The 26,842-nt window shown below is 42.4% G+C and overlaps 2 protein-coding genes and 1 long non-coding RNA gene across 10 annotated transcripts in view; 1 reads left to right on the forward strand and 2 right to left on the reverse strand.

Moving 5' to 3' along the window:
• Positions 1-21,379, reverse strand: part of LOC118374956 (lisH domain-containing protein ARMC9) — a 102,306-nt gene extending 80,927 nt beyond the window's left edge. For 5 of the 6 annotated variants that reach the window (XR_008075894.1, XR_008075893.1, XR_008075892.1 and 2 more), the window contains exons 1-8: positions 21,197-21,379; positions 20,707-20,800; positions 15,176-15,301; positions 14,806-14,976; positions 8,041-8,196; positions 7,608-7,700; positions 1,700-1,724; positions 579-736 (exon numbers count right to left, since the gene is read on the reverse strand). Coding sequence is in view for 3 of the 6 variants with exons in the window: in XM_052475487.1 (XP_052331447.1) it covers positions 579-736; positions 1,700-1,724; positions 7,608-7,700; positions 8,041-8,196; positions 14,806-14,976; positions 15,176-15,301; positions 20,707-20,781 (804 nt within the window). In the remaining 3 variants the exon portion in view is untranslated. The remainder of the gene's footprint in view (positions 1-578; positions 737-1,699; positions 1,725-7,607; positions 7,701-8,040; positions 8,197-14,805; positions 14,977-15,175; positions 15,302-20,706; positions 20,801-21,196) is intronic. The other variant, XM_052475486.1, reaches the window with a different exon arrangement.
• On the reverse strand, positions 6,574-7,288 carry LOC127910706 (uncharacterized). Of its 3 annotated transcripts, none has more exons than XR_008075902.1 (4): positions 7,238-7,288; positions 6,995-7,090; positions 6,836-6,867; positions 6,574-6,631 (listed from the first exon to the last, which is right to left on the reverse strand). It is a non-coding gene; the product is annotated as an uncharacterized LOC127910706 (long non-coding RNA). The 3 variants fall into 3 exon arrangements; XR_008075903.1 differs by lacking the exon at positions 6,574-6,631 and adding an exon at positions 6,684-6,735; XR_008075904.1 differs by lacking the exon at positions 6,574-6,631 and having other exon boundaries at positions 6,810-6,867.
• A 2,385-nt stretch (positions 21,380-23,764) lies between the features above and the next one.
• polr2h (RNA polymerase II, I and III subunit H) lies at positions 23,765-26,077 on the forward strand. Its single transcript, XM_035761456.2, has 6 exons — positions 23,765-23,962; positions 24,813-24,908; positions 25,025-25,108; positions 25,219-25,312; positions 25,420-25,503; positions 25,720-26,077. The coding sequence occupies exons 2-6, from the start codon at positions 24,836-24,838 to the stop codon at positions 25,835-25,837; spliced, it is 453 nt and encodes a 150-aa protein (XP_035617349.1). The 5' UTR covers positions 23,765-23,962; positions 24,813-24,835; the 3' UTR covers positions 25,838-26,077.
• Positions 26,078-26,842: the final 765 nt, after the last annotated feature.

Genomic DNA, 26,842 nt, shown 5'->3' on the forward strand with positions numbered 1-26,842 from the left:
CAAGTTGAAATCGAATCCAAAGATTTTCAGATGTTATCACAGGTGTAGCTAAATGCTTGTGTTTCTAACTCCAACAGTGAGTGCAGTAATATCTAGCAATACAATAATACACGCATAATCCCAAAAAGTACAAAAGAAGATAATAAGAAATATCAGAACGAGCAATGTCAGCGTCCGTAATATATATATATAAATATATACACACAGAGTGTACAAAACATTAGGAACACCTGCTCTTTCCATGACATAGACTGACCAGGTGAGTCCAGGTGAAAGCTATGATCCCTTATTGATGTCACGTGTTAAATCCACTTTAAATCAGTGTAGATGAAGGGGATGAGACGGGTTAAAGAAGGATTTTTAAGCAACTCAATATTAGGAAGGTGTTCTTAAAGTTTTGTACACTCAGTGTATACATGGTGTGTATGAACAGTATATGAATAGAAAAGGTGTGTACAGCAGTAGTTATATAGGATGAGCCATGACTAGAATATAGTATAAAGTGGGTAGAACAGTATGTAAACATTGTTGACAGATCTGGGACCAGGCTAATATAACTCGTACATGTTAGGCCCTACCATTTTCCCACTGACTGTAGCCTCCAGAGAGTCCACCAGCTCGGCAGTGACTCCTATCAGGTTGTGGTGATCGGCCTGCATCTTATTGAACCTCCTCATGTAGCTGCTGGTCCTCTTCTCTGCTTCGGCCAGCTGCAGCTGCAGCTGCTGTATGGTGTCTGTAAACACATATAGAACACGCGCACACGCACACACACACACACACACACACACACACACACACACACACACACACACACACAAAAAAAAATAGAATCAAAACAGTCACACACATAAGCACACAAACATCTAGCAATTATTTAAGTCCCATAGCAGTAGAATGACTAGAATGGGAATCACCATGATGAATGGACTGGTGTCCAGGAAGCACAGCAGCAAGTCAGTAATAACCTACATCTGTGATAGCCAATCAATAACCAGAAGAAGACCTCAATCACCTTGTCAACCAGACAGTTAATAAGCTAGCTAGCTCAGTGAGCTAGCTAACACTGTATAAACCATCGGGAGAAATTAAAATGGTTGACTATAGTAAAGTATACATCTAGATTTAGTAAGCACACACTTAAGTGTATAACTTGGCTTAGTTTGAACTTTCACATAGCTAGTGCAATCGGCCCAGGGTTCAATTTGTGGTTTATCAACAGTCAATTTAGCTGACATTACAAAAATGTGAATGCAAATTCCATATTACCATGGCAATTCCATCATCGGTTGATAACAATCCAATATTACCCTGGCAACTGCAGTGCCTGACATGCAATTTAGGTTACAGTATTAACTCATGCAGCATCCGTATGTGTCCGTCATTGGCTCTAACCTTCAATATTGAGATGTGTGTGTACCACGTTTACTGAAGGATAAGTCACAACACAAGGAATCATAGTATGTATGATGACTCATGATGCTCATTCAGCACAGTCTACAGTAGGTAATCTTTTGTCAAGTGAAAGAAGTGAAATAATTCCACATATTTGTTTAGACAGTGACAGGTATGAAAGCCTATCTAAAAAAATAAATAATAATATGCTCTTTAGAAAAAGACTGGAGAAGGACAATGATGGAAATAGAATGACAATAGAATGGAAAGCATATATTATATTTATTTCTATGGCTTCAATCACCTTTGGTGTTCCTTCCGCCATCCTTCTGCGTTAACGCCCACGTTAAAGAAACAATACACGTTCGTATTCGACATCGCTTGACGTGCGGCAGCAGAGACAACAGTCCATCACATTACTGAGACATTTTCAACATTTACAAAGGATATCCTCCCTCGTTATATCTGACAGGTGTTTGCCTTTCCAAATTAAATGACGGCCGCCTTTCAGTGTTTGTTAAAGGTATGCATCACAAGTAGAAAAAAAAAGGTAGAACAGTTTTTTTTAAGGCAACATTGGTTGGTAAACACTACCAGTACTAATGTCCATCAGGCCGGAACCGCGGAGAGGAGGAACTCCCATGAAGACAGTAAACAAGCGCTGTCGTCTTGACTGTTGGGTAAAGGCTGGGCTCCATATATATTAGGATAATATTATAATCCTGAAGGATTTTCACGGCGGGTTTGGGGGATAAAGGTTTAATGACGTGAATGGACATCAGAAAGGGAAAATCTATCCATTGTGTTTTCATATGAAAGCTTGACTGTTCTGATGTCATTACCATAGCCCTTTACACCATTATAAGGGCCAGAGGTGGGATCAGATGGGTGTTTTTTGCACTCGAACATAGCCCCCGGCTTTCACAATATCAAAATCGGCATAATGCTTGGGGAGGTTGCTGGATGGTATACAGTCGAGTGATTGCCTGAATCTTAACCGTCACTTTAGTGGCTGAAATTAAAGCTTTTTATTGGAGTCTTGAATACGCTTCGAAGATGAGAGAAAGAGCCTGCTGTATTTGGAGTGGCTTGAATCAGAGTCATTCTCACAGTTTGTTCCCCCATTTACTGATTTCTTTTGTGTTTTTTGTTGTTGTCCTTTTCTCTCTCTAGAATACGCTACAGGACTTTCACTTAGCATTCACTGATGCCTCAAACGTTTCTAAGCCATCGCTGTAACTAAGGATGGTAAAAAGCATTCTTTGAATACAGAGAACCTTAGGAAACTGGCCAATGGCTACTTTTTTGGGCAGAGTGAGAATAGAAGCGTTACTACTTGAAAAACTGTTGGTTAACACCACAGTTCCTCTGTTTAGGAAACTAAGTACAATGCCCTGATAATGGTCGTTTGAGACTGAACTAAATGGTTGTTGTGCACCGACTGTAAAGACTCTATTCTCAGACTATGAGGAGTCAAAAGTATCGAACGAAAGTTAGTTGTCAATTTTGTAATTTAAAAAAAACTGACACAGGCATTTTCCCACCTCTTACGCCAAAGTTGGTCATTTAGCTGTCTAACTTCAGCTCGCTTGTACAGCTGTACAGTAACAAAATGTGAAAAAAGTCCAGGGGCCTGAATACTTTCCAAATGTACTGTACATTTGCCTGTTCACCTTTCACATTCCCCCTTTCTCTTTATATTGGATATTTTTTCCAGCTCGTGTGAAAGCTGGGGAGCAATGATGGTGTCTGTAACGTTGTCTTAGGTCTAATGGCCACGGGGAGCAATGATGGTGTCTGTAACGTTGTCTTAGGTCTAATGTTATATGCCCACGGCCACGGGGAGCAATGATGGCGTCTGTAACTGGATTTAGACAGCCTATTTAAAACAAGTTGTTGTTTCGTTTTATTTGAATTACATTTAGGTTTAATCAATAGTGAATTGACAACCATGCTTATTGTTGAATGCTTATTGACCATGTTTGGCTTAGCTCAGACAAATCATTTTCCACTAGGCCTATATCAGTGTTAATCCTATGTTGATTTTTTACATATTTTTTTATACTGAAGCCATGCAATTAGCCTACTTAAGAACAATGTGGATTGCAAACATGCTCAACATATTTCTGGGATTCTTTTATTTATTTATTTGTTATTTTACCAGGTAAATTGACTGAGAACACGTTCTCATTTGCAGCAACGACCTGGGGAATAGTAACAGGGGAGAGGAAGGGGGATGAATGAGCCAATTGTAAACTGGGGATTATTAGGTAACCGTGATGGTTTGAGGGCCAGATTGGGAATTTAGCCAGGACACCGGGGTTAACACCCCTACTCTTACAATAAGTGACATGGGATCTTTAGTGACCTCAGAGAGTCAGGACACCCGTTTAACATCCCATCCGAAAGACCGCACCCTACACAGGACAATGTCCCCAATCACTGCCCTGGGGAATTGGGATATATTTTTTTTAGACCAGAGTGCCACCTACTGGCCCTCCAACACCACTTCCAGCAGCATCTGGTCTCCCATCCAGGAACTGACCAGGACCAACCCTGCTTAGCTTCAGAAGCAAGACAGCAATGGTATGCAGGGTGGTATGCTGCTGACCAGGACCAACCCTGCTTAGCTTCAGAAGCAAGCCAGCAGTGGTATGCAGGGTCTTGAATGTTGGGACAATCCTTGTCCGGTAGGGGAACAAAACAAATGTAATAGTTGTTAAAAATGTATTTTGTTGCATTAGTTGTTATTTGCTAGGCCAATTTGTTGCAGGCTCTGTCGTAATCGGCCGCGACGGGGAGGTCCGTGGGGCGACGCACAACTGGGCTAGCGTCGTCCGGGTTAGGGAGGGTTTGGCCGGTAGGGATATCCTTGTCTCATCGCGCACCAGCGACTCCTGTGGCGGGCCGGGCGCAGTGCGCGCTAACCAAGGTTGCCAGGTGCACAGCGTTTCCTCCGACACATTGGTGCCGCTGGCTTCCGGGTTGGATGCGCGCTGTGTTAAGAAGCAGTGCGGCTTGGTCGGGGTTGTGTATCGGAGGACGCATGACTTTCAACCTTCGTCTCTCCTGAACCCGTACGGGAGTTGTAGCGATGAGACAAGATAGTAGCTACTAACAATTGGATACCACGAAAAAGGTGTATATAAAAATATATATATATATATAAAAGAAAGAAAAGTTTGAGGACATTACGAAAACATGAATTCACATTCCCAGTTTGGAGATGCCAGCCCTAGCCTATAGGCCTACTGTTTCTAATGTAGATAACACAGCCTCATGGTATCAAACCATTGCATTTTAAATAGAGAGCATTGCGCCTTGATTCCACAGGGAAAAAAATAAATATGTAACATAAAAAAAAAAAAAAAAAGCTGAACAGATATATATATATATAAAAGAAAGAAAAGTTTGAGGCCATGGTAGGCTACTGTTTTTAAAACATGATGATTCACATTCCCATTCCCTGTTTTTAACAGATTGGATGATGCCAGCCTGTTTTTAACAGATATGGATGACTATGGTAGGCTACTGTTTTTAACCTATGGATACATGGGTTCATGGTAGGCTACTGTTTTTAACCTATGGATGACCTAGGCTACCCTTTTTAGCCTATGGGACCTACTGTTTTTAATGATATGATAACATGGGTTCAGCCTCATTTTTAACAGGTATCAAACCATTGCATTTTAAAGATATGGATGACATGGGTTCATTGCTACCTTTTTAACAGATATCCACAGGTTCATGGTAGGCTTCTGTTTTAAAAAAAATATGTGCCAGAGTTGAACATATTCCCTACTGTTTTTAACTATTTATCCAGACAGATATGGATGACATGGGTTCAAAAAAAATGAAAAGGCTACTGTTTTTAACAGATGGAACATGGGTTCATGGTAGGCATTTTTTAACAGATTTGGATGACATGGGTTCATGGTAGGCTACTGTTTTTAACAGATATGGATGACATGGGTTCAATACTGTAGGTCTGACTACTGTTTTTAACAGATTCATGGGTTCATGGTAGGCTACTGTTTTTAACAGATATGGATGACATGGGTTCATGGTAGGCTACTGTTTTTAACAGATATGGATGACATGGGTTCATGGTAGGCTACTGTTTTTAACAGATATGGATGACAGATGGGTTCATGGTAGGCTACTGTTTTTAACAGGGATGACATGGGTTCATGGTAGGCTACTGGGTTCATGGTAGGCTACTGTTTTTAACAGATATGGATGACATGGGTTCATGGTAGTACTGTTTTTAACAGATATGGATGACTGGGTTCATGGTACTGTTTTTAACATGCTACTGTTTTTTTTTAACAGATATGGATGACATGGGTTCATGGTAGGCTACTGTTTTTAACAGATATGGATGATTCATGGTACTGGGGTTCATGGTAGGCGACTGTTTTTAACAGATATGGATGACATGGGTTCATGGTAGGCTACTGGGTTCATGGTAGGCTACTGTTTTTAACATGGGTTCATGGTAGGCTACTGTTTTTAACATGGGTTCATGGTAGGCTACTGTTTTTAACAGATATGGATGCCACTATTTTATTTATTTATTTTTATTTAACCTTTATTTAATTAGGCAAGTCAGTTAAGAGCAAATTCTTATTTACAATAACGGCCTACCGGGGCACAGTGGGTTAACTGCCTTGTTCAGGGTCAGAGTCCACCTACTGGCCCAAGACTCAAACCACTAGGCTACCTGCCGTCCCTACACTCTAACCGCTAGGCTACCCTGCCGTCCATACACTCTAACCACTAGGTTACCTGCCGCCCCTACACTCTAACCACTAGGCTACCTGCCGTCACTCTAACCACTACACTCTAACCACCACTAGGCTACCTGCCGTCCCCCCTACACTCTAACCACTAGGCTAGGCTACACTCTAACCACTAGGCTACCCTGCCGCCCCTACACTCTAACCGCTAGGCTACCCTGCCGCCCCTACACTCTAACCGCTAGGCTACCCTGCTGCCCCTACACTCTAACCACTAGGCTAGGCTCCTGCCGCCCCTACACTCTAACCACTAGGCTACCTGCCGCCACTACACTCTAACCACTAGGCTACCCTGCCGTCCCTACACTCTAACCGCTAGGCTACCCTGCCGTCCCTACACTCTAACCACTAGGCTAGGCTACCCCACTGCTACCTGCCGTCCCTACACTCTAACCGCTAGGCTACCTGCCGTCCCTACACTCTAACCGCTAGGCTACCTGCTACGTCCCTACACTCTAACCGCTAGGCTACCTGCTACCTGCGTCCCTACACTCTAACCGCTAGGCTACCTGCCGTCCCTACACTCTAACCGCTAGGCTACCTGCCGTCTGCCGCCCCTACACCCTACACTCTAACCGCTAGGCTCCTGCCCTACCTAACCACTAGGTTACCTGCCCCCTACACTCTAACCGCTAGGCTACCTGCCGTCCCTACACTCTAACCGCTAGGCTACCTGCCGTCCCTACACTCCCTACTACCTGCCGTCCCTACACTCTAACCGCTAGGCTACCCTGCCGTCCCTACACTCTAACCGCTAGGCTACCCTGCCGTCCCTACACTCTAACCGCTAGCTAGGCTACCTGCCGTCCCTACACTCTAACCGCTAGGCTACCTGCCGTCCCTACACTCTAACCGCTAGGCTACCTGCCGTCCCTACACTCTAACCGCTAGGCTACCTGCCGTCCCACTACACTCTAACCCCACTAGGCTACCTGCCGTCCCTACACTCTAACCACTAGGCTACCTGCCGTCCCTACACTCTAACCGCTAGGCTGCCGCCCCTACACTGCCGGCTACCCCGTACACTCTAACCGCTAGGCTACCTGCCGTCCCTACACTCTAACCGCTAGGCTACCTGCCGTCCCTACACTCTAACCACTACACTCTAACCAGGCTACCTGCCGTCCCTACACTCTAACCACTAGGCTACCTGCCGCCCCTACACTCTAACCACTAGGCTACCTGCCGCCCTACACTCTAACCACTAGGCTACCTGCCGTCCCTACACTCCCACTAGGCTACCTGCCGTCCCTACACCTAACCACTAGGCTACCTGCCGTCCCTACACTCTAACCACTAGGCTACCTGCCGTCCCTACACTTTTTAAAAAATGCTGCTCAGATTGCCCTTCCTGGTGTGACCTCAGCTTAACTGAATATGGGTCACATTTAATGATTCTTGTCAAAAGGATACATATAACGACAGAAGCCTTGGAGTGTCGGACACTTTCAGTGTCACAGTCAGGAACTTCTCCAGCTCTTGCTTCATCTCTGGAATCCAGGAATCCTGATAACAACATACCATAGCATAACATGGGCAGTTAGTGAAGTACAGCACATTCATTCATTCATTCATTCATTCATTCATTCATTCATTCATGCATTCATTCATTCATTCATGCATTCATTCATGCATTCATTCATGCATTCATGCATTCATTCATGCATTCATTCATTCATGCATTCATTCATTCATTCATTCATTCATTCATTCATTCACTCATTCATGTGCCTAATCAGTGTCCCGCCCTGCATTGCTTTTTGGTTGTTACATACTGCTAATGTTGATATGACATATGTGAGTACGTTCAGGGACAATGGTGTACGTTCAGGGACAATGGTGTCACCTGGAAGAGATCTCTGAAGGAGGGGTGCACCACAGGATTGGGCACGAAGGGGAGGGCGTAGTAGGGTAGGAACTCAGTGGTCTGACTGAGTGCTGCCCCTCGCGTCTCCAGGTAGTGCTTGAAGTGGGTGATCCTCACCTCAAAGTCTGCTCGGTCCTGTGGGAGAAACACATTCGTACTAAATTAATTGATTGAATTGATTTGGTAATTAAAAGTAGTGGGCTGCTCCAACTGGAGACAATATTGCTAAGAGTATTGGACTATTGACATGGGAGGGCAGTACTCTTGTTGTATACAGGCTCTGTATGTATTGACATGGGAGGGCAGTACTCTTGTTGTATACAGGCTCTGTATGTATTGACATGGGAGGGCAGTACTCTTGTTGTATACAGGCTCTGTATGTATTGATATAGGAGGGCAGTACTCTTGTTGTATACAGGCTCTGTATGTATTGATTTGGGAGGGCAGTACTCTTGTTGTATACAGGCTCTCTATGTATTGATATGGGAGGGCAGTACTCTTGTTGTATACACGCTCTGCATGTATTGACATGGGAGGGCAGTACTCTTGTTCTATACAGGCTCTGTATGTATTGATTTGGGAGGGCAGTACTCTTGTTGTATACAGGCTCTGCATGTATTGATATGGGAGGGCAGTACTCAGGCTCTGTTGATAGGGCAGTACAGGCTCTGTATGTATTGATATGGGAGGGCAGTACTCTTGTTGTATACAGGCTCTGTATGTATTGATATGGGAGGGCAGTACAGGCTCTGTATGTATTGATATGGGAGGGCAGTACTCTTGTTGTATACAGGCTCTGTATGTATTGATATGGGAGGGCAGTACTCTTGTTGTATACAGGCTCTGTTGTATTGATATGGGAGGGCAGTACTCTTGTTGTATACAGGCTATGTATGTATTGATATGGGGGCAGTACTCTTGTTGTATACAGGCTCTGTATGTATTGATATGGGAGGGCAGTACTCTTGTTGTATACAGGCTCTGCATGTATTGATATGGGAGGGCAGTACTCTTGTTGTATACAGGCTCTGCATGTATTGATTTGGGAGGGCAGTACTCTTGTTGTATACAGGCTCTGTATGTATTGATTTGGGAGGGCAGTACTCTTGTTGTATACAGGCTCTGGCTCTGTATGTATTGAGGTATGGGAGGATATAGCAGTACTCTTGTTGTATACAGGCTCTGTATGTATTGATATGGGAGGGCAGTACTCTTGTTGTATACAGGCTCTGTATGTATTGATATGGGAGGGCAGTACTCTTGTTGTATACAGGCTCTGTATGTATTGATATGGGAGGGCAGTACTCTTGTTGTATACAGGCTCTGTATGTATTGATATGGGAGGGCAGTACTCTTGTTGTATACAGGCTCTGTATGTATTGATATGGGAGGGCAGTACTCTTGTTGTATACAGGCTCTGCATGTATTGATTTGGGAGGGCAGTACTCTTGTTGTATACAGGCTCTGTATGTATTGATATGGGAGGGCAGTACTCTTGTTGTATACAGGCTCTGTATGTATTGATATAGGAGGGCAGTACTCTTGTTGTATACAGGCTATGTATGTATTGATATAGGAGGGCAGTACTCTTGTTGTATACAGGCTCTGTATGTATTGATTTGGGAGGTAGTACTCTTGTTGTATACAGGCTCTGTATGTATTGATATAGGAGGGCAGTACTCTTGTTGTATACAGGCTCTGTATGTATTGATATGGGAGGGCAGTACTCTTGTTGTATACAGGCTCTGTATGTATTGATATGGGAGGGCAGTACTCTTGTTGTATACAGGCTCTGTATGTATTGATATGGGAGGGCAGGCTCTCTGTATGTATTGATATGGGAGGGCAGTACTCTTGTTGTATACAGGCTCTGTATGTATTGATATGGGAGGGCAGTACTCTTGTTGTATACAGGCTCTGTATGTATTGATATGGGAGGGCAGTACTCTTGTTGTATACAGGCTCTGCATGTATTGATTTGGGAGGGCAGTACTCTTGTTGTATACAGGCTCTGTATGTATTGATATAGGAGGGCAGTACTCTTGTTGTATACAGGCTATGTATGTATTGATATAGGAGGGCAGTACTCTTGTTGTATACAGGCTCTGTATGTAATGATTTGGGAGGTAGTACTCTTGTTGTATACAGGCTCTGTATGTATTGATATAGGAGGGCAGGCTCTGTATGTATTGATATGGGAGGGCAGTACTCTTGTTGTATACAGGCTCTGTATTGATATGGGAGGGCAGTGTTGTATATCTGGGAGGGCAGTACTCTTGTTGTATACAGGCTCTGTATGTATTGATATGGGAGGGCAGTACTCTTGTTGTATACAGGCTCTGCATGTATTGATTTGGGAGGGTACAGGCTCTGTATGTATTGATATAGGAGGGCAGTACTTTGTTGTATACAGGCTCTGTATGTATTGATATGGGAGGGCAGTACTCTTGTTGTATACAGGCTCTGCATGTATTGATTTGGGAGGGCAGTACTCTTGTTGTATACAGGCTCTGTATGTATTGATATGGGAGGGCAGTACTCTTGTTGTATACAGGCTCTGTATGTATTGATATGGGAGGGCAGTACTCTTGTTGTATACAGGCTCTGTATGTATTGATATGGGAGGGCAGTACTCTTGTTGTATACAGGCTCTGTATGTATTGATATGGGAGGGCAGTACTCTTGTTGTATACAGGCTCTGTATGTATTGATATGGGAGGGCAGTACTCTTGTTGTATACAGGCTCTGTATGTATTGATATGGGAGGGCAGTACTCTTGTTGTATACAGGCTCTGTATGTATTGATATGGGAGGGCAGTACTCTTGTTGTATACAGGCTCTGTATGTATTGTGACGACCCTCCCACTCTGTCTGCCGTATTCTCTCTTTGTTCTTGTTTCCTTATTAGGATGCCGGTGGGCGGAGTTGGGAGGGTCGTCAGCTACATGGGAAACACCTGGGCCAGGTGTCTCCCAGGATAAATAGACCTCTTCCACATTCATGGAGGAGACTCTCTCCATGCAGACACCTTTTGTAGATTGTGTTGTGGTTCTTGGTGGCCTTTTGTTTGTTTGCTTTGGCACCTTTCATCACCCTGCATTATCACATTCATACATGCAAAACACTCCCTTACACTACTGATTACTGATTACACACACCATTGGATATTTTCCTTAGTTGCTTTAGTTAATAAATACATATTTTGCTACTCCTAATCTCCACGTTGTCTCCCTTTGTTACGGGCTTTGAGCCGGTTCGTGACAGTATTGATTTGGGAGGGCAGTACTCTTGTTGTATACAGGCTCTCTATGTATTGATATCGGAGGGCAGTACTCTTGTTGTATACAGGCTCTCTATGTATTGATATGGGAGGGCAGTACTCTTGTTGTATACAGGCTCTGTATGTATTGATTTGGGAGGGCAGTACTCTTGTTGTATACAGGCTATGTATTGATATTGTTGTATATCTGGTATTGAGGGAGGGCAGTACTCTTGTTGTATACAGGCTCTCTATGTATTGATATGGGAGGGCAGTACTCTTGTTGTATACAGGCTCTCTATGTATTGATATGGGAGGGCAGTACTCTTGTTGTATACAGGCTCTGTATGTATTGATTTGGGAGGGCAGTACTCTTGTTGTATACAGGCTCTGTATGTATTGATATGGGAGGGCAGTACTCTTGTTGTATACAGGCTCTGTATGTATTGATATGGGAGGGCAGTACTCTTGTTGTATACAGGCTCTGCATGTATTGATTTGGGAGGGCAGTACTCTTGTTGTATACAGGCTCTGTATGTATTGATATGGGAGGGCAGTACTCTTGTTGTATACAGGCTCTGTATGTATTGATATGGGAGGGCAGTACTCTTGTTGTATACAGGCTACTCTTGTTGTATGGCTATTGATATGGGAGGGCAGTACTCTTGTTGTATACAGGCTCTGTATGTATTGATATGGGAGGGCAGTACTCTTGTTGTATACAGGCTCTGTATGTATTGATATGGGAGGGCAGTACTCTTGTTGTATACAGGCTCTGTATGTATTGATTTGGGAGGGCAGTACTCTTGTTGTATACAGGCTCTGTATGTATTGATATGGGAGGGCAGTACTCTTGTTGTATAAAGGCTCTGTATGTATTGATATGGGAGGGCAGTACTCTTGTTGTATAAAGGCTCTGTATGTATTGATATGGGAGGTAGTACTCCCATATCACTGTTGTATACAGTGCATTTGGAAAGTATTCAGACCCTTTGCCTCAACAAATCTACACACAATACCCCATAATGAGAAAGCAACAACCATTTTTTCAAAAATTCTGTAAATGTATTTAAAAAAAAAAAAAATATGACATTTACATAAGTATTCAGACCCTTTACTCAGTACTTTGTTGAAGCACCTTTGGCAGTTATTACAGCCTTGAGTCTTCTTGGGTATGATGCTACAAGCTTGGGACACCTTTATTTGGTGTCCCATTCTTCTCTGCAGATCCTCTCAAGCTCTGTAAGGTTGGATGGGGAGTGTCACTGCAGATATTTTCAGGTCTCTCCAGAGATGTTAGCTCGGGTTCAAGTCCGAGCTCTGGCCGGGCCGTTCAACGACATTCAGAGACTTGTCCCGAAGCCACTCCTGCATTGTCTCGGCTGTGTGCTTAGGGTTGTTGACTTGCTGGAAGGTGAACCTTTGCCCCAGTCTGAGGTCCTGAGCACTCTGGAGCAGGTTTTCATCAAGGAGCTCTCTGTACTTTTCTCTGTTCATCTTTCCCTCGATTCTGCCTGTTTCCCAGTCCTTGGCACTGAAAAACGTCCCCACATGATGCTGCCACCTCCATGCTTCACCGGTGGGATGGTGCCAAGTTTCCTCCAGACGTGACGCTTGGCATTCAGGTCAAAGAGTTCAATCGTGGTTTCATCAGACCAGCAAATATTGTTTGTAATGGTCTGAGAGTTATTTAGGTACCTTTTGGCAAACTCCCAAGCGGGCTGTCATGTGCCTTTTACCGAGGAGTGGCTTCCGTCTGGCCACTCTACCATGGAGGCTTGAGTGGTGGAGTTCTGCAGAGATGGTTGTCCTTCTGGAAGTTTCTCTCATCTCCACAGAGGAACTCTGGAGCTCTGTCATATTGACCATCAGGTTCTTAGTCACCTCCCTGACCAACGCCATTCTGCTCAGTTTGGCCGGGCGGCCAGCTCTAGGAAGAGTCTTGGTGGTTCAAAGTTCTACCATTTAAGAATGATGGAGGTCACTGTGTTCTTGGGGACCTTCAATGCTGCAGAAATGTTTTGGTACCCTTCCCCAGATCTGTGCCTCGACACAATCCTGTCTCTGAGCTCTATGGACAATTCCTTCAACCTCATGGCTTGGTTTTTGCTCTGACAGGCCCTGTCAACTTTGAGAGCTTATATAGACAGGTGTGTACCTTTCCAAATCATGTCCAACCAATTGAATGTACCATAAGTGAACTCCAATCAAGTTGTAGAAGCATTTCAAGGATGATCAACGGAAACAGGATGCACCTGAGCTCAATTTCGAGTCTCATAGCAAAGGGTCTGAATACTTATGTCAATCATTTTCAAAATATGTTTTATTCATTTGCATACATACTGGATGTCATAAGGTGAATGCACCAATTTGTAAGTCGCTCTGGATAAGAGCGTCTGCTAAATGACTTAAATGTAAATGTAAATGTAATACATTTCTAAAAACCTGTTTTCGCTTCATCATTATGGTATTGTGTGTAGATTGATGAGAGAATTTGTATTTTTTTTTAATCAATTTGAGAATAAGGCTGTAACGTAACAAAATGTGGAAAAGGGGAAGGGGTCTGAATACTTTCCAAATGCACTGTATAGGCTCATTGATATGTTTATGTACTGTATTGTATTAACAACTTACGTTTTTTAAACACGTGACCAAATAAAATGTACTCTGATTGGTTAATACAACAATAAGATTAGATTATCTATGGTGCACAACTTTCACAAATGCTATAGGTAGGTTATAGGTTATACAATTGCACTGGATAGGACCGCCATTTTGGTTTCCTGGGAACCAAGGAGTTGTGAAGAGAACTTCAACCAAACGAACCAGTGTGAATGGCTTGTTGCTAAGGAAAGGCTGCATGGTGCAACGAGGCCATCTGTTGGCTGATGGTGATTTGATCCATGCTATTTTTCTCACCACAGAGATGAGGGAGCTGATATGACAAAGTACACAAAGCTTGTGATAAAAAAAAAGAGCAACACTTAGCCTAAGTCTGATGGAAGAGGTACAATGTTGAGACAGAAAACGGAATACACCAGACCAGGGGTTCAAATAGTTATTTTAAGGTGTGCTCGATTGAACTTGCCTAGTGCAGTGGTTTTCAAGCAGGGGTACTCGGCCTATCCACAGCGGGTACTTAAAGAAGGACTCATGAGAAATTATGCCTAGTGGTAAAAATGCACATGAGGATGTACATCAGAGCTACTACGGGCAAAGCAAAAATGTCATTGGTGGTACAGTAACCGAACAAGGTTGATAACCAAAAGGGCAAAACTGCTCATCTTTGCATTCCATAAACAGGTTTAATTTCACACTCAAAGTATTTGACAGAAAACAAAACACTATTTGAACCTGGGTCTGGAACTCATACTAAAACAGAATTAGAGCTTGGGTAGCTTCTAACATATATATATATTTTATAAATTGCACATCCAATAGAGTGATCCAGTGAGCGGTAGTTAGGAGAGGAATATTATACGTACATGTCTGCCCAAGTGGATTTTCAAGGGGAAGATGGTGAAGTGGACACGAAGGTAAAACTCTAGTTTCTGGGCGTGAGGATCACAGTCCCTGACCTCCAAAGGGACAAACTCTGTCCACAGCTCGAAGAACACCTTGAAGTCGCCGTCATCAAATGAGCTCAACAGGTCCTTCTGTAGGGATACAGGAATGGGCTAGTACCAGTCAAATAGAACCTATCATCTTCCATCACGGAATGTTGGAACGTCTCCTTCAGAACTTCGGAGTCTGTGGTTAGTATACTATTTGGGGTATCTAGGACGAATGTCTGTCATTTCCGGCAACGACCATAGAATGCAGCTTTAAAAAAAGGTTTTAAAATCCACCATTTACCTGGATAATCAGCGTTTTCGAGTCCCGAAGACTGTTGCCTCTGGGTTTTGGAACAACTTTCCCCTTGTTTTTACACTCCTTTTCAAAGTGATGAACTGTCTCTTCAAACTCACCATACTTCAAATACTGGTCAAGAAGAAAAAAAAAAGAAGTTATAGTTTTCAATTCAGATTAAAACAACAAACACAACCTACTTTTATCCAAATACTACACAATTGCATGTTGTGACTGAGATGGAGTCGATGAGAATTAGACTGGTCCCAGGCGGGCTACATAAAATTACACTGGTGCAGCATCGCTGCATGGTTAGCAAGCAACATTAAGCACATTTGACTTGACACATCTATGTTCGCAATGAGGTGTTAATAAACCCTTGATTTCACATACCAATGAGGTGTTAATAAACCCTTGATTTCACATACCAATGAGGTGTTAATAAACCCTTGATTTCCCATAACCTTCATAATATACCCTTTCCAATGAGATGCCATAGCCCTTTACAATCATACCCATATACGGGTTGCAAATGGTAGATTTGGGCACTGATAAACGCCTAAATTGCAACACAGTTGCTTTACAGTAACATGCTATACATGACATCAGAGCTCTGGCAATGTGCTTCATTGTTTTGACTCGTTCTGAACTTGAGCACCGCACAACGAGAAGTTGCCCCCATCCCTCCTGCTGATTGGGCAACTATTGAACATGTTTGTGTTGTCTGAGTGAGTTGGGGGGGATAAATACCGCTTTGATGTATTTGGCTGGCTTGTATGACCCCGTGAGTCCAAATGTGCACTTCACATTTCCAAATTGTAAAACTCATGTCATATAAAGAGTCAAAGTTTAGGATCTCTATGTTAGATGTACAGTTACAAGACGACAGCTATGGAACCCGGACCTGTTCACCAGATGTGCTACCTTGTCCCGGACCTGCTGTTTCTGACTCTCTCTCTACCGCACCTACTGTCGAACTCTGAATGATCGGCTATGAAAAACCAACTGACATTTACTCCTGAGGTGCTGACCTGTTGCACCCTCTACAACCACTGTGATTATTATTATTTGACCCTGCTGGTCATCTATGAACGTTTGAACATCTTGGCCATGTACTGTTGTAATCTCCACCCGGCACAGCCAGAAGAGGACTGGCCACCCCTTAGAGCCTGGTTCCTCTAGGTTTCTTCCTAGGTTTTGGCCTTTCTAGGGAGTTTTTCCTTGGCCACCGTGCTTCTACATCTGCATTGCTTGCTGTTTGGTGTTTTAGGCTGGGTTTCTGTACAGCACTTTGTGACATCGGCTGATGTAAAAAAGGCTTCATAAATGCATTTGATTGATGATTGAATTTGATTGACATGTCGTCATACCCTGGGTTGTTCTGAACAGAATGAGCCTGTGTTTGTCTATTGTGAAGAAAAAAAAATTACCACGACACACAAACACCCGAATGCACTCAGGACTCTCTTCTATATGTGCACCAAAATGACTGTTTCCCTGAAATGCATTGTGAAAGCTTGTGAAAGCATTAGCTAGTCATGTTGGTAATTGCACGAGCTGTCAAATGATTCCCACCTGACCCAGATTGTGATTTATAAAAGGCCATTTTTGGATTGACAAAACAACAACAGTAATTGTGTGATGGCGGAGATATATATATATATATGCCATTTAGCAGACGCTTTTATCCAAAGCGACTTACAGTCATGTGTGCATACATTCTACGTATGGGTGGTCCCGGGAATCGAACCCACTACCCTGGCGTTGCAAGCGCCATGCTCTACCAACTGAGCTACAGGACTACTATGCCAGGTTGTATTCCATACAAAACAAGTACAAGTGTGGCTTGCTCTAGTTCCTCAACGGCATCGCTAGAAGACTCTTCTTTGAGTGATAAAAGTGCATTGAAATGACTTAGGAACTGTGCACACTTTGGACTGGTGTGTGTCCACTTGGAGACACCAGTTAGTCCTCTCACTAGAACTCTTGGAATTATTTTCTCTTATGTTGCACCTATCCCATATTTTCCAGGAATATTCTCATCGTGTTCCTGAATGTGTCCCGGTTATTTTCCTATTTTGTTATCAACAAATGCAGCAAAAAGTACAATAATTGTAAAATGCATATCAAATCAACAGTGTAATGTTTGGATTAAGTCCTGTGTCAGGTGAACTGTTTTGTCCTCACCGTTGGTCTAATAATTTGCACAGAATCTCCTAACTGTTCCCTTTCAATTACTACCATGGTTATGCATATGCTTTTCATATTTTTCTGTAGGAAACATTGCAATTTAGAATCGAATTTTACAGAATTGGTAGCTGGAGGAAAATGGTTGTGCTTTTTCAATTTTAGTCAAGGGGAGGGTTTAGTAATAAATTTAAAAAAATCTAGTCCAGGGGAGGATCATGTCATTTATAATTGATGAAATTTCAGTATTTCTCAGTGTTTTAGAATTAGTTGCTTATTAGGTTATATATTGATATGTACCCGATGCCGCCCCTCATCTCTGATTCTCTGCTGGCCGCGCAATATCAAACGCACCTACAGTCAATGCTCTGAGAAGCTCAGAGCAAAGTTATATTGCTAAGATAACAGCTGGAACGTTTGTAAATAAAACTAGGCTGCATTACACACTGCAATGGATATGAGCCATGGCCTGGCCTGCTCTGCTCTTGCTGATCAAAAACCTTTTCCTGTGTGCTACCTAACCAAAGCTGTGCTGTGTAGGCCTACAGTGGAAGTTCAGGAGGAGAGTCCAAGGCTTCTACCGAATATATTATTTATATCTTGCGCGCCGACTAGCGTATAACCTATGTTCTGTTCAGTTTGAGAAGAAGAGTGCGAAGAAGAGAAGGAAGACCGGAGGTCAACTTTGATAGCTTGCTACTACTATAATTGATATTCATAAAAACAATGTTTCTTGCCCATGATGTACTTATCTGAGTTGTTGACCCAACAATAAGCAAGATTCAAGTAACTTTTACACTGTGGTGCTAAAACTTGGAAGCAGCAGCTTCACAATCAATCGGAAAAATGGACACCTCACGGTGCTGAGTAGGTGAAATCTAGTAGGCATAATTCATTGCAACGGACTTCATTTTAATTAGTTTACTAACAACAAGAGGGATTTATGTTGGAGCCTGTTTCTTCTTATTTAATAAATAAGAGGTAGGCCTACCTGTTTGACAGACAGACTATAGGCTGCTATATCCATAGATGTGTTCAGTCAGTTCCTCCAACCACCATGCACTCTTTAAGTAGTCTACCTCCGTGTCAGTGAAGGGCTGTTCAGTTAAAACCAAGACTCGAATTGAAGGGGTATGAGAGGGTATGCCATAGGACTACATTTCCTTAAAGAGAATGGCAAAAAAAACAGGCCTACCCTTTGTTAGCTTGAGATTTTGAAGAAAATAAAAAATGGATCTGATTTATATAAAAAGTGACTAAACAGCGCTCGGCGATGCTTTACGCTACAAACAAATGGTCAAATACCCGGGAAAGACGTGACTCTGATGCATATGACGATATCATTGTTAAGTTTCTTTGACATTCAGAGGCTGAGCTTCAACCTTCTATAGCTGAAGAGACAAAAAAAACTTGCTTTGCCTGGGAAGTAATCTATTTCTGTCACTATCAATTGATTGATTAAGGTATTCACTTTCTGCACAATAGAAGATGTTGAATCCCAGACAGCTTTCAGGGAAAAACTTGTGAACTTTTCTCATTGGGTTAAAGCCACAGAAGACGAGTAGCCAGCAGTCAAAACTTACATTTTTTCTGTGTCGGAAGGCCTACTCTGTCTGGGGTAGAAAGGAAGGCTTACTCTGTATGGGGTAGAAAGGAAGGCCTACTCTGTCTGGGGTAGAAAGGAAGGCTTACTCTGTCTGGGGTAGAAAGGAAGGCTTACTCTGTCTGGGGTAGAAAGGAAGACCTACTCTGTCTGGGGTAGAAAGGAAGGCTTACTCTGTCTGGGGTAGAAAGGAAGGCCTACTCTGTCTGGGGTAGAAAGGAAGACCTACTCTGTCTGGGGTAGAAAGGAAGGCTTACTCTGTCTGGGGTAGAAAGGAAGGCCTACTCTGTCTGGGGTAGAAAGGTAGGCCTACTCTGTCTGGGGTAGAAAGGTAGGCCTACTCTGTCTGGGGTAGAAAGGTAGGCCTACTCTGTCTGGGGTAGAAAGGTAGGCCTACTCTGTCTGGGGTAGAAAGGTAGGCCTACTCTGTCTGGGGTAGAAAGGAAGGCCTACTCTGTCTGGGGTAGAAAGGAAGGCCTACTCTGTCTGGGGTAGAAAGGAAGACCTACTCTGTCTGGGGTAGAAAGGTAGGCCTACTCTGTCTGGGGTAGAAAGGAAGGCCTACTCTGTCTGGGGTAGAAAGGAAGGCCTACTCTGTCTGGGGTAGAAAGGAAGGCCTACTCTGTCTGGGGTAGAAAGGAAGACCTACTCTGTCTGGGGTAGAAAGGTAGGCCTACTCTGTCTGGGGTAGAAAGGAAGGCCTACTCTGTCTGGGGTAGAAAGGAAGGCCTACTCTGTCTGGGGTAGAAAGGAAGGCCTACTCTGTCTGGGGTAGAAAGGAAGGCCTACTCTGTCTGGGGTAGAAAGGAAGGCCTACTCTGTCTGGGGTAGAAAGGAAGGCCTGTTCTGTCTGGGGTAGAAAGGTAGGCCTACTCTGTCTGGGGTAGAAAGGAAGGTCTACTCTGTCTGGGGTAGAAAGAAAGGCCTACTCTGTCTGGGGTAGAAAGGAAGGCCTACTCTGTCTGGGGTAGAAAGGAAGGCCTGCTCTGTCTGGGGTAGAAAGGAAGGCCTGCTCTGTCTGGGGTAGAAAGGAAGGCCTGCTCTGTCTGGGGTAGAAAGGAAGGCCTGCTCTGTCTGGGGTAGAAAGGTAGGCCTACTCTGTCTGGGGTAGAAAGGTAGACCTAACTTTTCAACGTACCATGTTCAGATTCCTAATGACATCTCAGATGTAATTATTTGCAAAACCATTTGCTGCAAACAAGACACACTGATTTGGCATTGGAGAATTATGATAAGAAATCACAGGCCTTTCCTTGTCTATTCTTCTCCTGTAAATTTGGTAATTTGTGTGTTATTAAAAAGGATTATGCTAATATGTAGAATTGCTTGACATTTTTATAAAATTAAATGTTTTCCTCTGACCTGCAAATACAATGATAGATTCATGCAATGATTTTACTATGAAGGAGATCTGTCCACCCCTACCTACTCTTGTGTGAGGTGGTCTGTGAACCCACAACCTTCTGGCCCGCAGCCCTCTATGCTATCAAAATTCCTGTGTTGCCATGTAATGCTTACAGGGTGAAGAACAGTTTCTAAAACTGCATATCTAGGGCTCTGGTCTGTCCAAGAAGTGAGGTTAAACGATAGAGGGGGGTCACTTGTTTAGGTAAAATATATTTTGCTTAAGGGAGGGCCATTCATTTTCATTTCAGAGATTTCCTCATTATAAATAAAGTTCATAGCCCTATCCATGTAGGCCAATTCCCGCGAGTGTAAAAGTTAATATACCGTTCCTTTCACATACCTCCTTGATCATCCCGAGAAGATCAGCTTCATTGGCCAATATGTCCCCCATCTCCTTTATCTTCCCGGAACTCATGTGAAGTTGTAAACACTGGCTAAAAGACACGGAAAGCATGCACTGGTTTCTCTGCTCATGACTTCACAATGCGAGTGTGAAATCCCAACAATACTGCCATGTCTGGAATCGAGCCTATGTATGGATGGTTTTCAACACTGAAATAATTGGCACAGCAGGCAGGCAGATTTAGCTTATTAGCTAAGGAGCTAGGTAGCGAAGTTACATAAGACAGCTCAGAACTGTGACTATATAGTTAGCTAGGTACTGATACTAACTACACAAGTCAAAGCTAGCTACACAAGACATAACCTGCCCTTCCCATCCATAGCTGGTTGTAACGTTCGTTGTTTATCAGCATTTACCTGACCGAGCTAGCTAACGATAGCTAATCATCCAAACATGTGGTAAAGTTATATAGCACGCACAACCTTACCTTTTTCACATCGCAGTCTACTTCGAAATATGAATTAATATTAAACCTTTAAATAGATGTATATGTATTTAAATGTTGACTAAGTGCAAGGTTATGCATCAAAACAAGACAGACAGCAAGCTAGCACATTAGCTAGCAACCAGACTAGGAAGACGCCTAGAATCCCTAGCAACCGAACTGTTGTGAAACTATGGCTGGAAAGTGGAGACAGATGACGTAAATGTCCTAAATAGCAGGGTACATGCTATTCTGAATCCTTGGGACGTCCCTACCCAATTTGAAGATTTTAATTGTAAGGTTTTATGGTTAAGTGGACCGTAGGGTTAGGGTTTAGGGGTAAGGATGTCCCAAGGTTCCCGGATAGCACTGACCAGAAAAGTAATAGGGAAAGAATATCGTTTTGGGATAACCACAGAAAATAATGTCTGAAGTTACAGGTTTAGGAGATTGTATACGTTTTGTTCCATAAGATAATATCAGTCAGTTAACATGACCTTTATGAATTATGAATCCTTTAAGTGCTTAAAAGTTCACCAAAAGTGAAGTTAGCCGATGAAGATTATCTAGAACCAAATTTATAAAATCTCCTAAAGCTGTGTTTACCACAGACCTTATTTTTTTGTTGCAATTATCAAAAAAAAAACGACATAAAAAAATCCCCCAAAGGCTTTGACCAACAAGCAATGGCAGAGTTTGTGCCTTCAAAAATACACCATTGCGTTTGCTCCCTATATACATAATAACAATGATAACCAAAGGAAGTTCTATGTTTTGACGTATGTGATCTGTGGTGGGCCATGAACATTCAATTCAGATAGTGGTATGTGAAATCACCACAGGAGGTTGGTGGCACCTTAATTTGGGAGGACGGGCTCGTGGGAAAAGCTGGAGCTGAATCAGTGGAACGGTAACAAATACATGGTTTGTGTGTTTGATGCCATTCCATATGCTCTGTGCCGGCCATTATTATGAGCCATCCACCCCTCAACAGCCTCCACTGGAAATCACAACCCTTTATTTAATGTTTAATCCACTGGACAACTGTTTAGGAGGCTGGGACAGCTGCAGCTGTCGTCTCTGCACAGACACTTGTGTGTAGCATATACCCTGCCAGTTGATCAGTGAACTATTTCATCATTTATTTATTTTACATTTTGAGGTTGCATCTATAAGTTGAGAAGAAGTTTAAATTACTTGGCTCAGTAAATAGTTTTAACACAGAAATTATACTTTGGTTTTAGTTCTAGTAGCTTTTGAGTCAAGGTTCACTTTCAGAGTGAAGTTGATAATAATTCCCCAACAATGACTATTCGTTCAAAGATATTGTAGAGAATTTGGGGGGTAGCCCCGACTGGGAGTAAAACCCGGGTACAGTGACTATCAAGCCAACACCTTAACCATTACGACAAGAGGTCGGAACCCCTTGACGAGGTTGCTATGCGTTGGGCTAAATAGCTATCGCTAGGCAGCTTCCACGTGGTTACGTAAACCCTGCACCTTAGAGGCTGCTGCTCCATATACATAGACTTGAAATCACTGGACACTTTAATAATGGAACACTAGTCACTTTAATAATGTTTACATATTTTTCCTTTACTCATCTCATATGTATATACTGTATTCTATTCTATGTTTTTCTCTATGCCACTCCAACATTGCTCATCCTAATATTTATATATTCCTTAATTCCATTATTTTACTTTTATGTTGTCTGTATTGTTGTGAATTGTTAGATATTACTGCACTGTTGGAGTAAGAAACACAAGCATTTCGCTACACCTGCAATAACATCTGCTAAACATGTGTATGTGGCAAATAACATTTGATTTGATATGATAAGGTCGCTACAACATTTAAAAAATATATTCTTTGTCAGCCCACTTCCCATCTGATCAGTGCTATCCGGAATCCTTCGGGCGTCCCTACCCTTCTTACCTAACCCTAATCTTAACCATTTTAAATGTCAACTTCAACGTGGAAGGGTGTCCCAATGGATCAAGTGGTTGATGCACAACAACTGACCCGCATGGTAGATGGAGTACGGAAGCCCACTCCAGCCATTCTATCGTTTTTTTTAAATGAAGAGTCTCTGCCTTCTCACATGTATTTGGGTTGTATGAGATTCCCTGTGAAAGCCTTTGTGCCCAAACCCATGCAGCGTGATAAATGTAAAGTATTTGTGTCAAGTAGTGAGGACTGTTGAGGTGAGGACAGCTCATAATAATGGCTGGAACGGAGCAAATTGAATGGCATCAAACACACGGAACCCATATGTATTTGATACTATTCCACCTATTCCGCACCAGCCATTACTGTGAGTCCATCCTCCCCAATTAAGGTGCCACCAACCTCCCGTGGTGTCAAGTGTATGTAGACGGGAGAAGTATTACATGCCAGTTGTGCCGAAATGCTGCAATTGTGGTGGTGAACGAACATGCACCCGACTTTCTATATTATCTTTGTTTTGTTTCAATGCCCCGAACAGTAGGTGGCGGCAATACACCAATGGGTGTAGTCTGCCATAAAACTTTAACGAAGAAGAAGAAGTAGGGCGTCCCAAGGATTCCACATAGCACAGACCCACTTCCGAGTATTGTCGGAAGTAAATAGCTGGAGTTCGAATATCGAGCACGTTTTCTCAGCGCGGCACAGTAATTAATGTTTGATTTAGATTATTCAGCACATATTAAATCACAATTATCCTTATTGGAACAACTATAGCTAGCGAAAAAACCCGTAAAAAAAAGGAATATTCACTTAATCGAGGTAAGTGATTAACTTTTTCCTGTCGCCAAGCTAACTTGCTAAATATGCCGATTTAGCTCGCTACCCAGTGATGCTTTGAGTCATGTAGTTATTTTGTAAACTCAACTAGTTATAATAAAAATTGAAATTGCTGTCATGGGTGGACAATGTAAGCTATAACTAGCTACTGTAACTAGCTAGTAAAATATAATAGAAATGGTGGTCAGATGCACAGAAGCATTGCGACTAAACTTAGCTAACATACACGTTAGCCTCTACGTTAACTTTGCCACGGCTGGCCATGCGAACTACAATTCAGACACTGTTAACCGTCAAACATAGCGAAACGGATTTTGAAACATCAGAAAGATCATCTTTATAATAATAATACTATAAAAAAAAAATATATATATATATATAACATAAGCCCATTTGCACAGATCCATACGCTGTGTGCCTCCAGTTGACGAACCACAGGTGTCCAGGACAAGCTAGTAGATGGTTAATTCCTCGTTAAAACTCTGGAAACATCGGTATGAACCGACACCCAACTCGGTCCTTTTTCTAGACCTCCGACCTGAACGTCACTGACGTCATTAATTGACCTCGTATTTTTCCGTATTTAACCTTTTTTGTTTTTTGAAAGTTATTTGTCTCTGATATGAAACATACTTTCCTTATGTTTCCAATACACTCATCGCTTGCGGTAGGGGTTGACGTTTAGAAAAACGGTCTGGGCCCTTAACAAAAGTCCCCCGGGAAGAATATGTGTTCATCAATAGACGAAAAGTAGTTAGCTTCTATGATTTGGCTAGCTACCAGCACAATGTAATATTTAAGCTGGATGTGTTTTCTGTGTTTCATTGACCAGGGCTCTAGAAGACCAGAACAGACATGGCTGGGATATTGTTTGAGGACATCTTTGATGTGAAAGACATCGATCCAGATGGGATGAAATTTGACAGAGGTGAGAGTTTGGAATAAGCTTAGGCTAGCTTTACAGCACTTCATGTCTCAAATCTGTAAATAAATCTGCATTGTGTAGTAACTACAATAATTTCTTGTGGTTGTCTTTTCCTTCAGTTTCTCGTCTGCACTGTGAAAGTGAGTCCTTCAAGATGGACCTCATCTTGGATGTAAACATTCAGATCTATCCTGTTGACCTTGGTAATGTGTCTTGTCTAATTTCTAACAAAATCGTTTAAGTACATGTGTACTTGATTGCTGTTGTAGCAGCCTGTTTTGGATATTTTATGCATTTCCAACTATCCCTCTAGGTGACAAGTTCAGATTGGTAATAGCCAGCACGCTATATGAAGATGGAACTCCTGACGATGGGGAGTATAATCCACAGGATGATCGGCCATCCAGGTATATTATTGTGTAACTGCTGTGTTGGGATGTAGAATACGTTAATATTGGGCGACATTGATTACCTGGAAATTGTTTTGTCTGAACCAATGTTTCTCTCCCGTCAGAGCGGATCAGTTTGACTATGTGATGTATGGCAAGGTGTACAAGATTGAGGGTGACGAGACCTCTACGGAAGCAGCCACACGTCTGTGAGTGACAATCCAGCAGGGATGTTCAATCAAACACGCATTTTAGTAGGAATGGGAAAGAAAAATAATCAACTCCATTAATTCAGGAAATTATTATTTTCTTTAAAAAAAAAAATGTTTTTCTTGCGCATTCAGCTCTTGTCCAATGTTTGCTCCTTCGTTTAGACCACAGAATAATTATTAATGGTGTTTGTGTGCTGTCCTTCCTCCTTACAGCTCTGCCTATGTGTCTTACGGAGGCCTATTGATGAGGCTACAAGGTGATGCCAACAATCTGCACGGCTTTGAAGTGGACTCCCGAGTCTACCTGCTTATGAAGAAACTGGCCTTCTAGACTCCCCCAGTGTGGCCACAGCGGCTCCTCTGTCTACAGTACCCCCTGAACTGGAGGCTACTACTGTGCATTCTGATTCTGTATGGAAAATGTGGAGAGGATGTCCATCTTTTAAAGACACTTTGAAGTGGTAGAATGTTTTAGTTAATTTTTATTTAGTGATGTTAGATTCTCCAAAAGAGATGAACGAGAGAGACCGTAAAGCAAAGTTGTGTAAATAAAGATGTTTTTTTGATAATCTGTATGTGGTGGGCACTTTTATTTAGAGAGCTAGTTTCAACGTTACTATTTATTGTATTATACAATGTTGGAGAATGTTCAGATAAAATAATGTTGTGTAGAACATACATGCCTCTGATATGTAACAATGGCTTTCTCAATTGTTCTTCCTCGTGGATCTTTCATTACCTCTTTCTCAACACATTGGAGAAGATCCAAGGTCTCTTCCTTTTGACCATGTCTTCCAATGCATTTTGAGGCTGAGGCACAAGGAAAGACTATTGAGAAAGCTGTGGAGCAGGGATCATCAACTAGATTCAGCTTTGGGCCAATAAAAAAAAAAAATATATATATATATATATATATAAATAAATTATTACAAAAAAAGAAAAAACATTTTTTTTTTCAAAAATATGTACCACATTTATTATTTTTGGAGTGCATGGTCAGGGGGCTGGAACATAATTGCACATTTGTTGGCTGCAAATTGACTGCAAGAAGCCCAAACTGATATATTTGACTAAAACTTAATTTCAAATGTTTCTTACATTTGTGTAAGGTCATATACACAGTGTACAAAACATGGGGCGGCAGGGTATCCTAGTGGTTAGAGCGTTGGGCTAGTAACCGGAAGGTTGCAAGTTCAAACCCCCGAGCTGGCAAGGTACAAATCTGTCGTTCTGCCCCTAAACAGGCAGTTAACCCACTGTTCCTAGGCCGTCATTGAAAATAAGAATTTGTTCTTAACTGACTTGCCTAGTAAAATAAAAAAAAATAGGAACGCCT

The sequence above is a fragment of the Oncorhynchus keta genome, chromosome 22, assembly GCF_023373465.1.
Source record: "Oncorhynchus keta strain PuntledgeMale-10-30-2019 chromosome 22, Oket_V2, whole genome shotgun sequence".
NCBI lineage: Eukaryota > Metazoa > Chordata > Actinopteri > Salmoniformes > Salmonidae > Oncorhynchus > Oncorhynchus keta.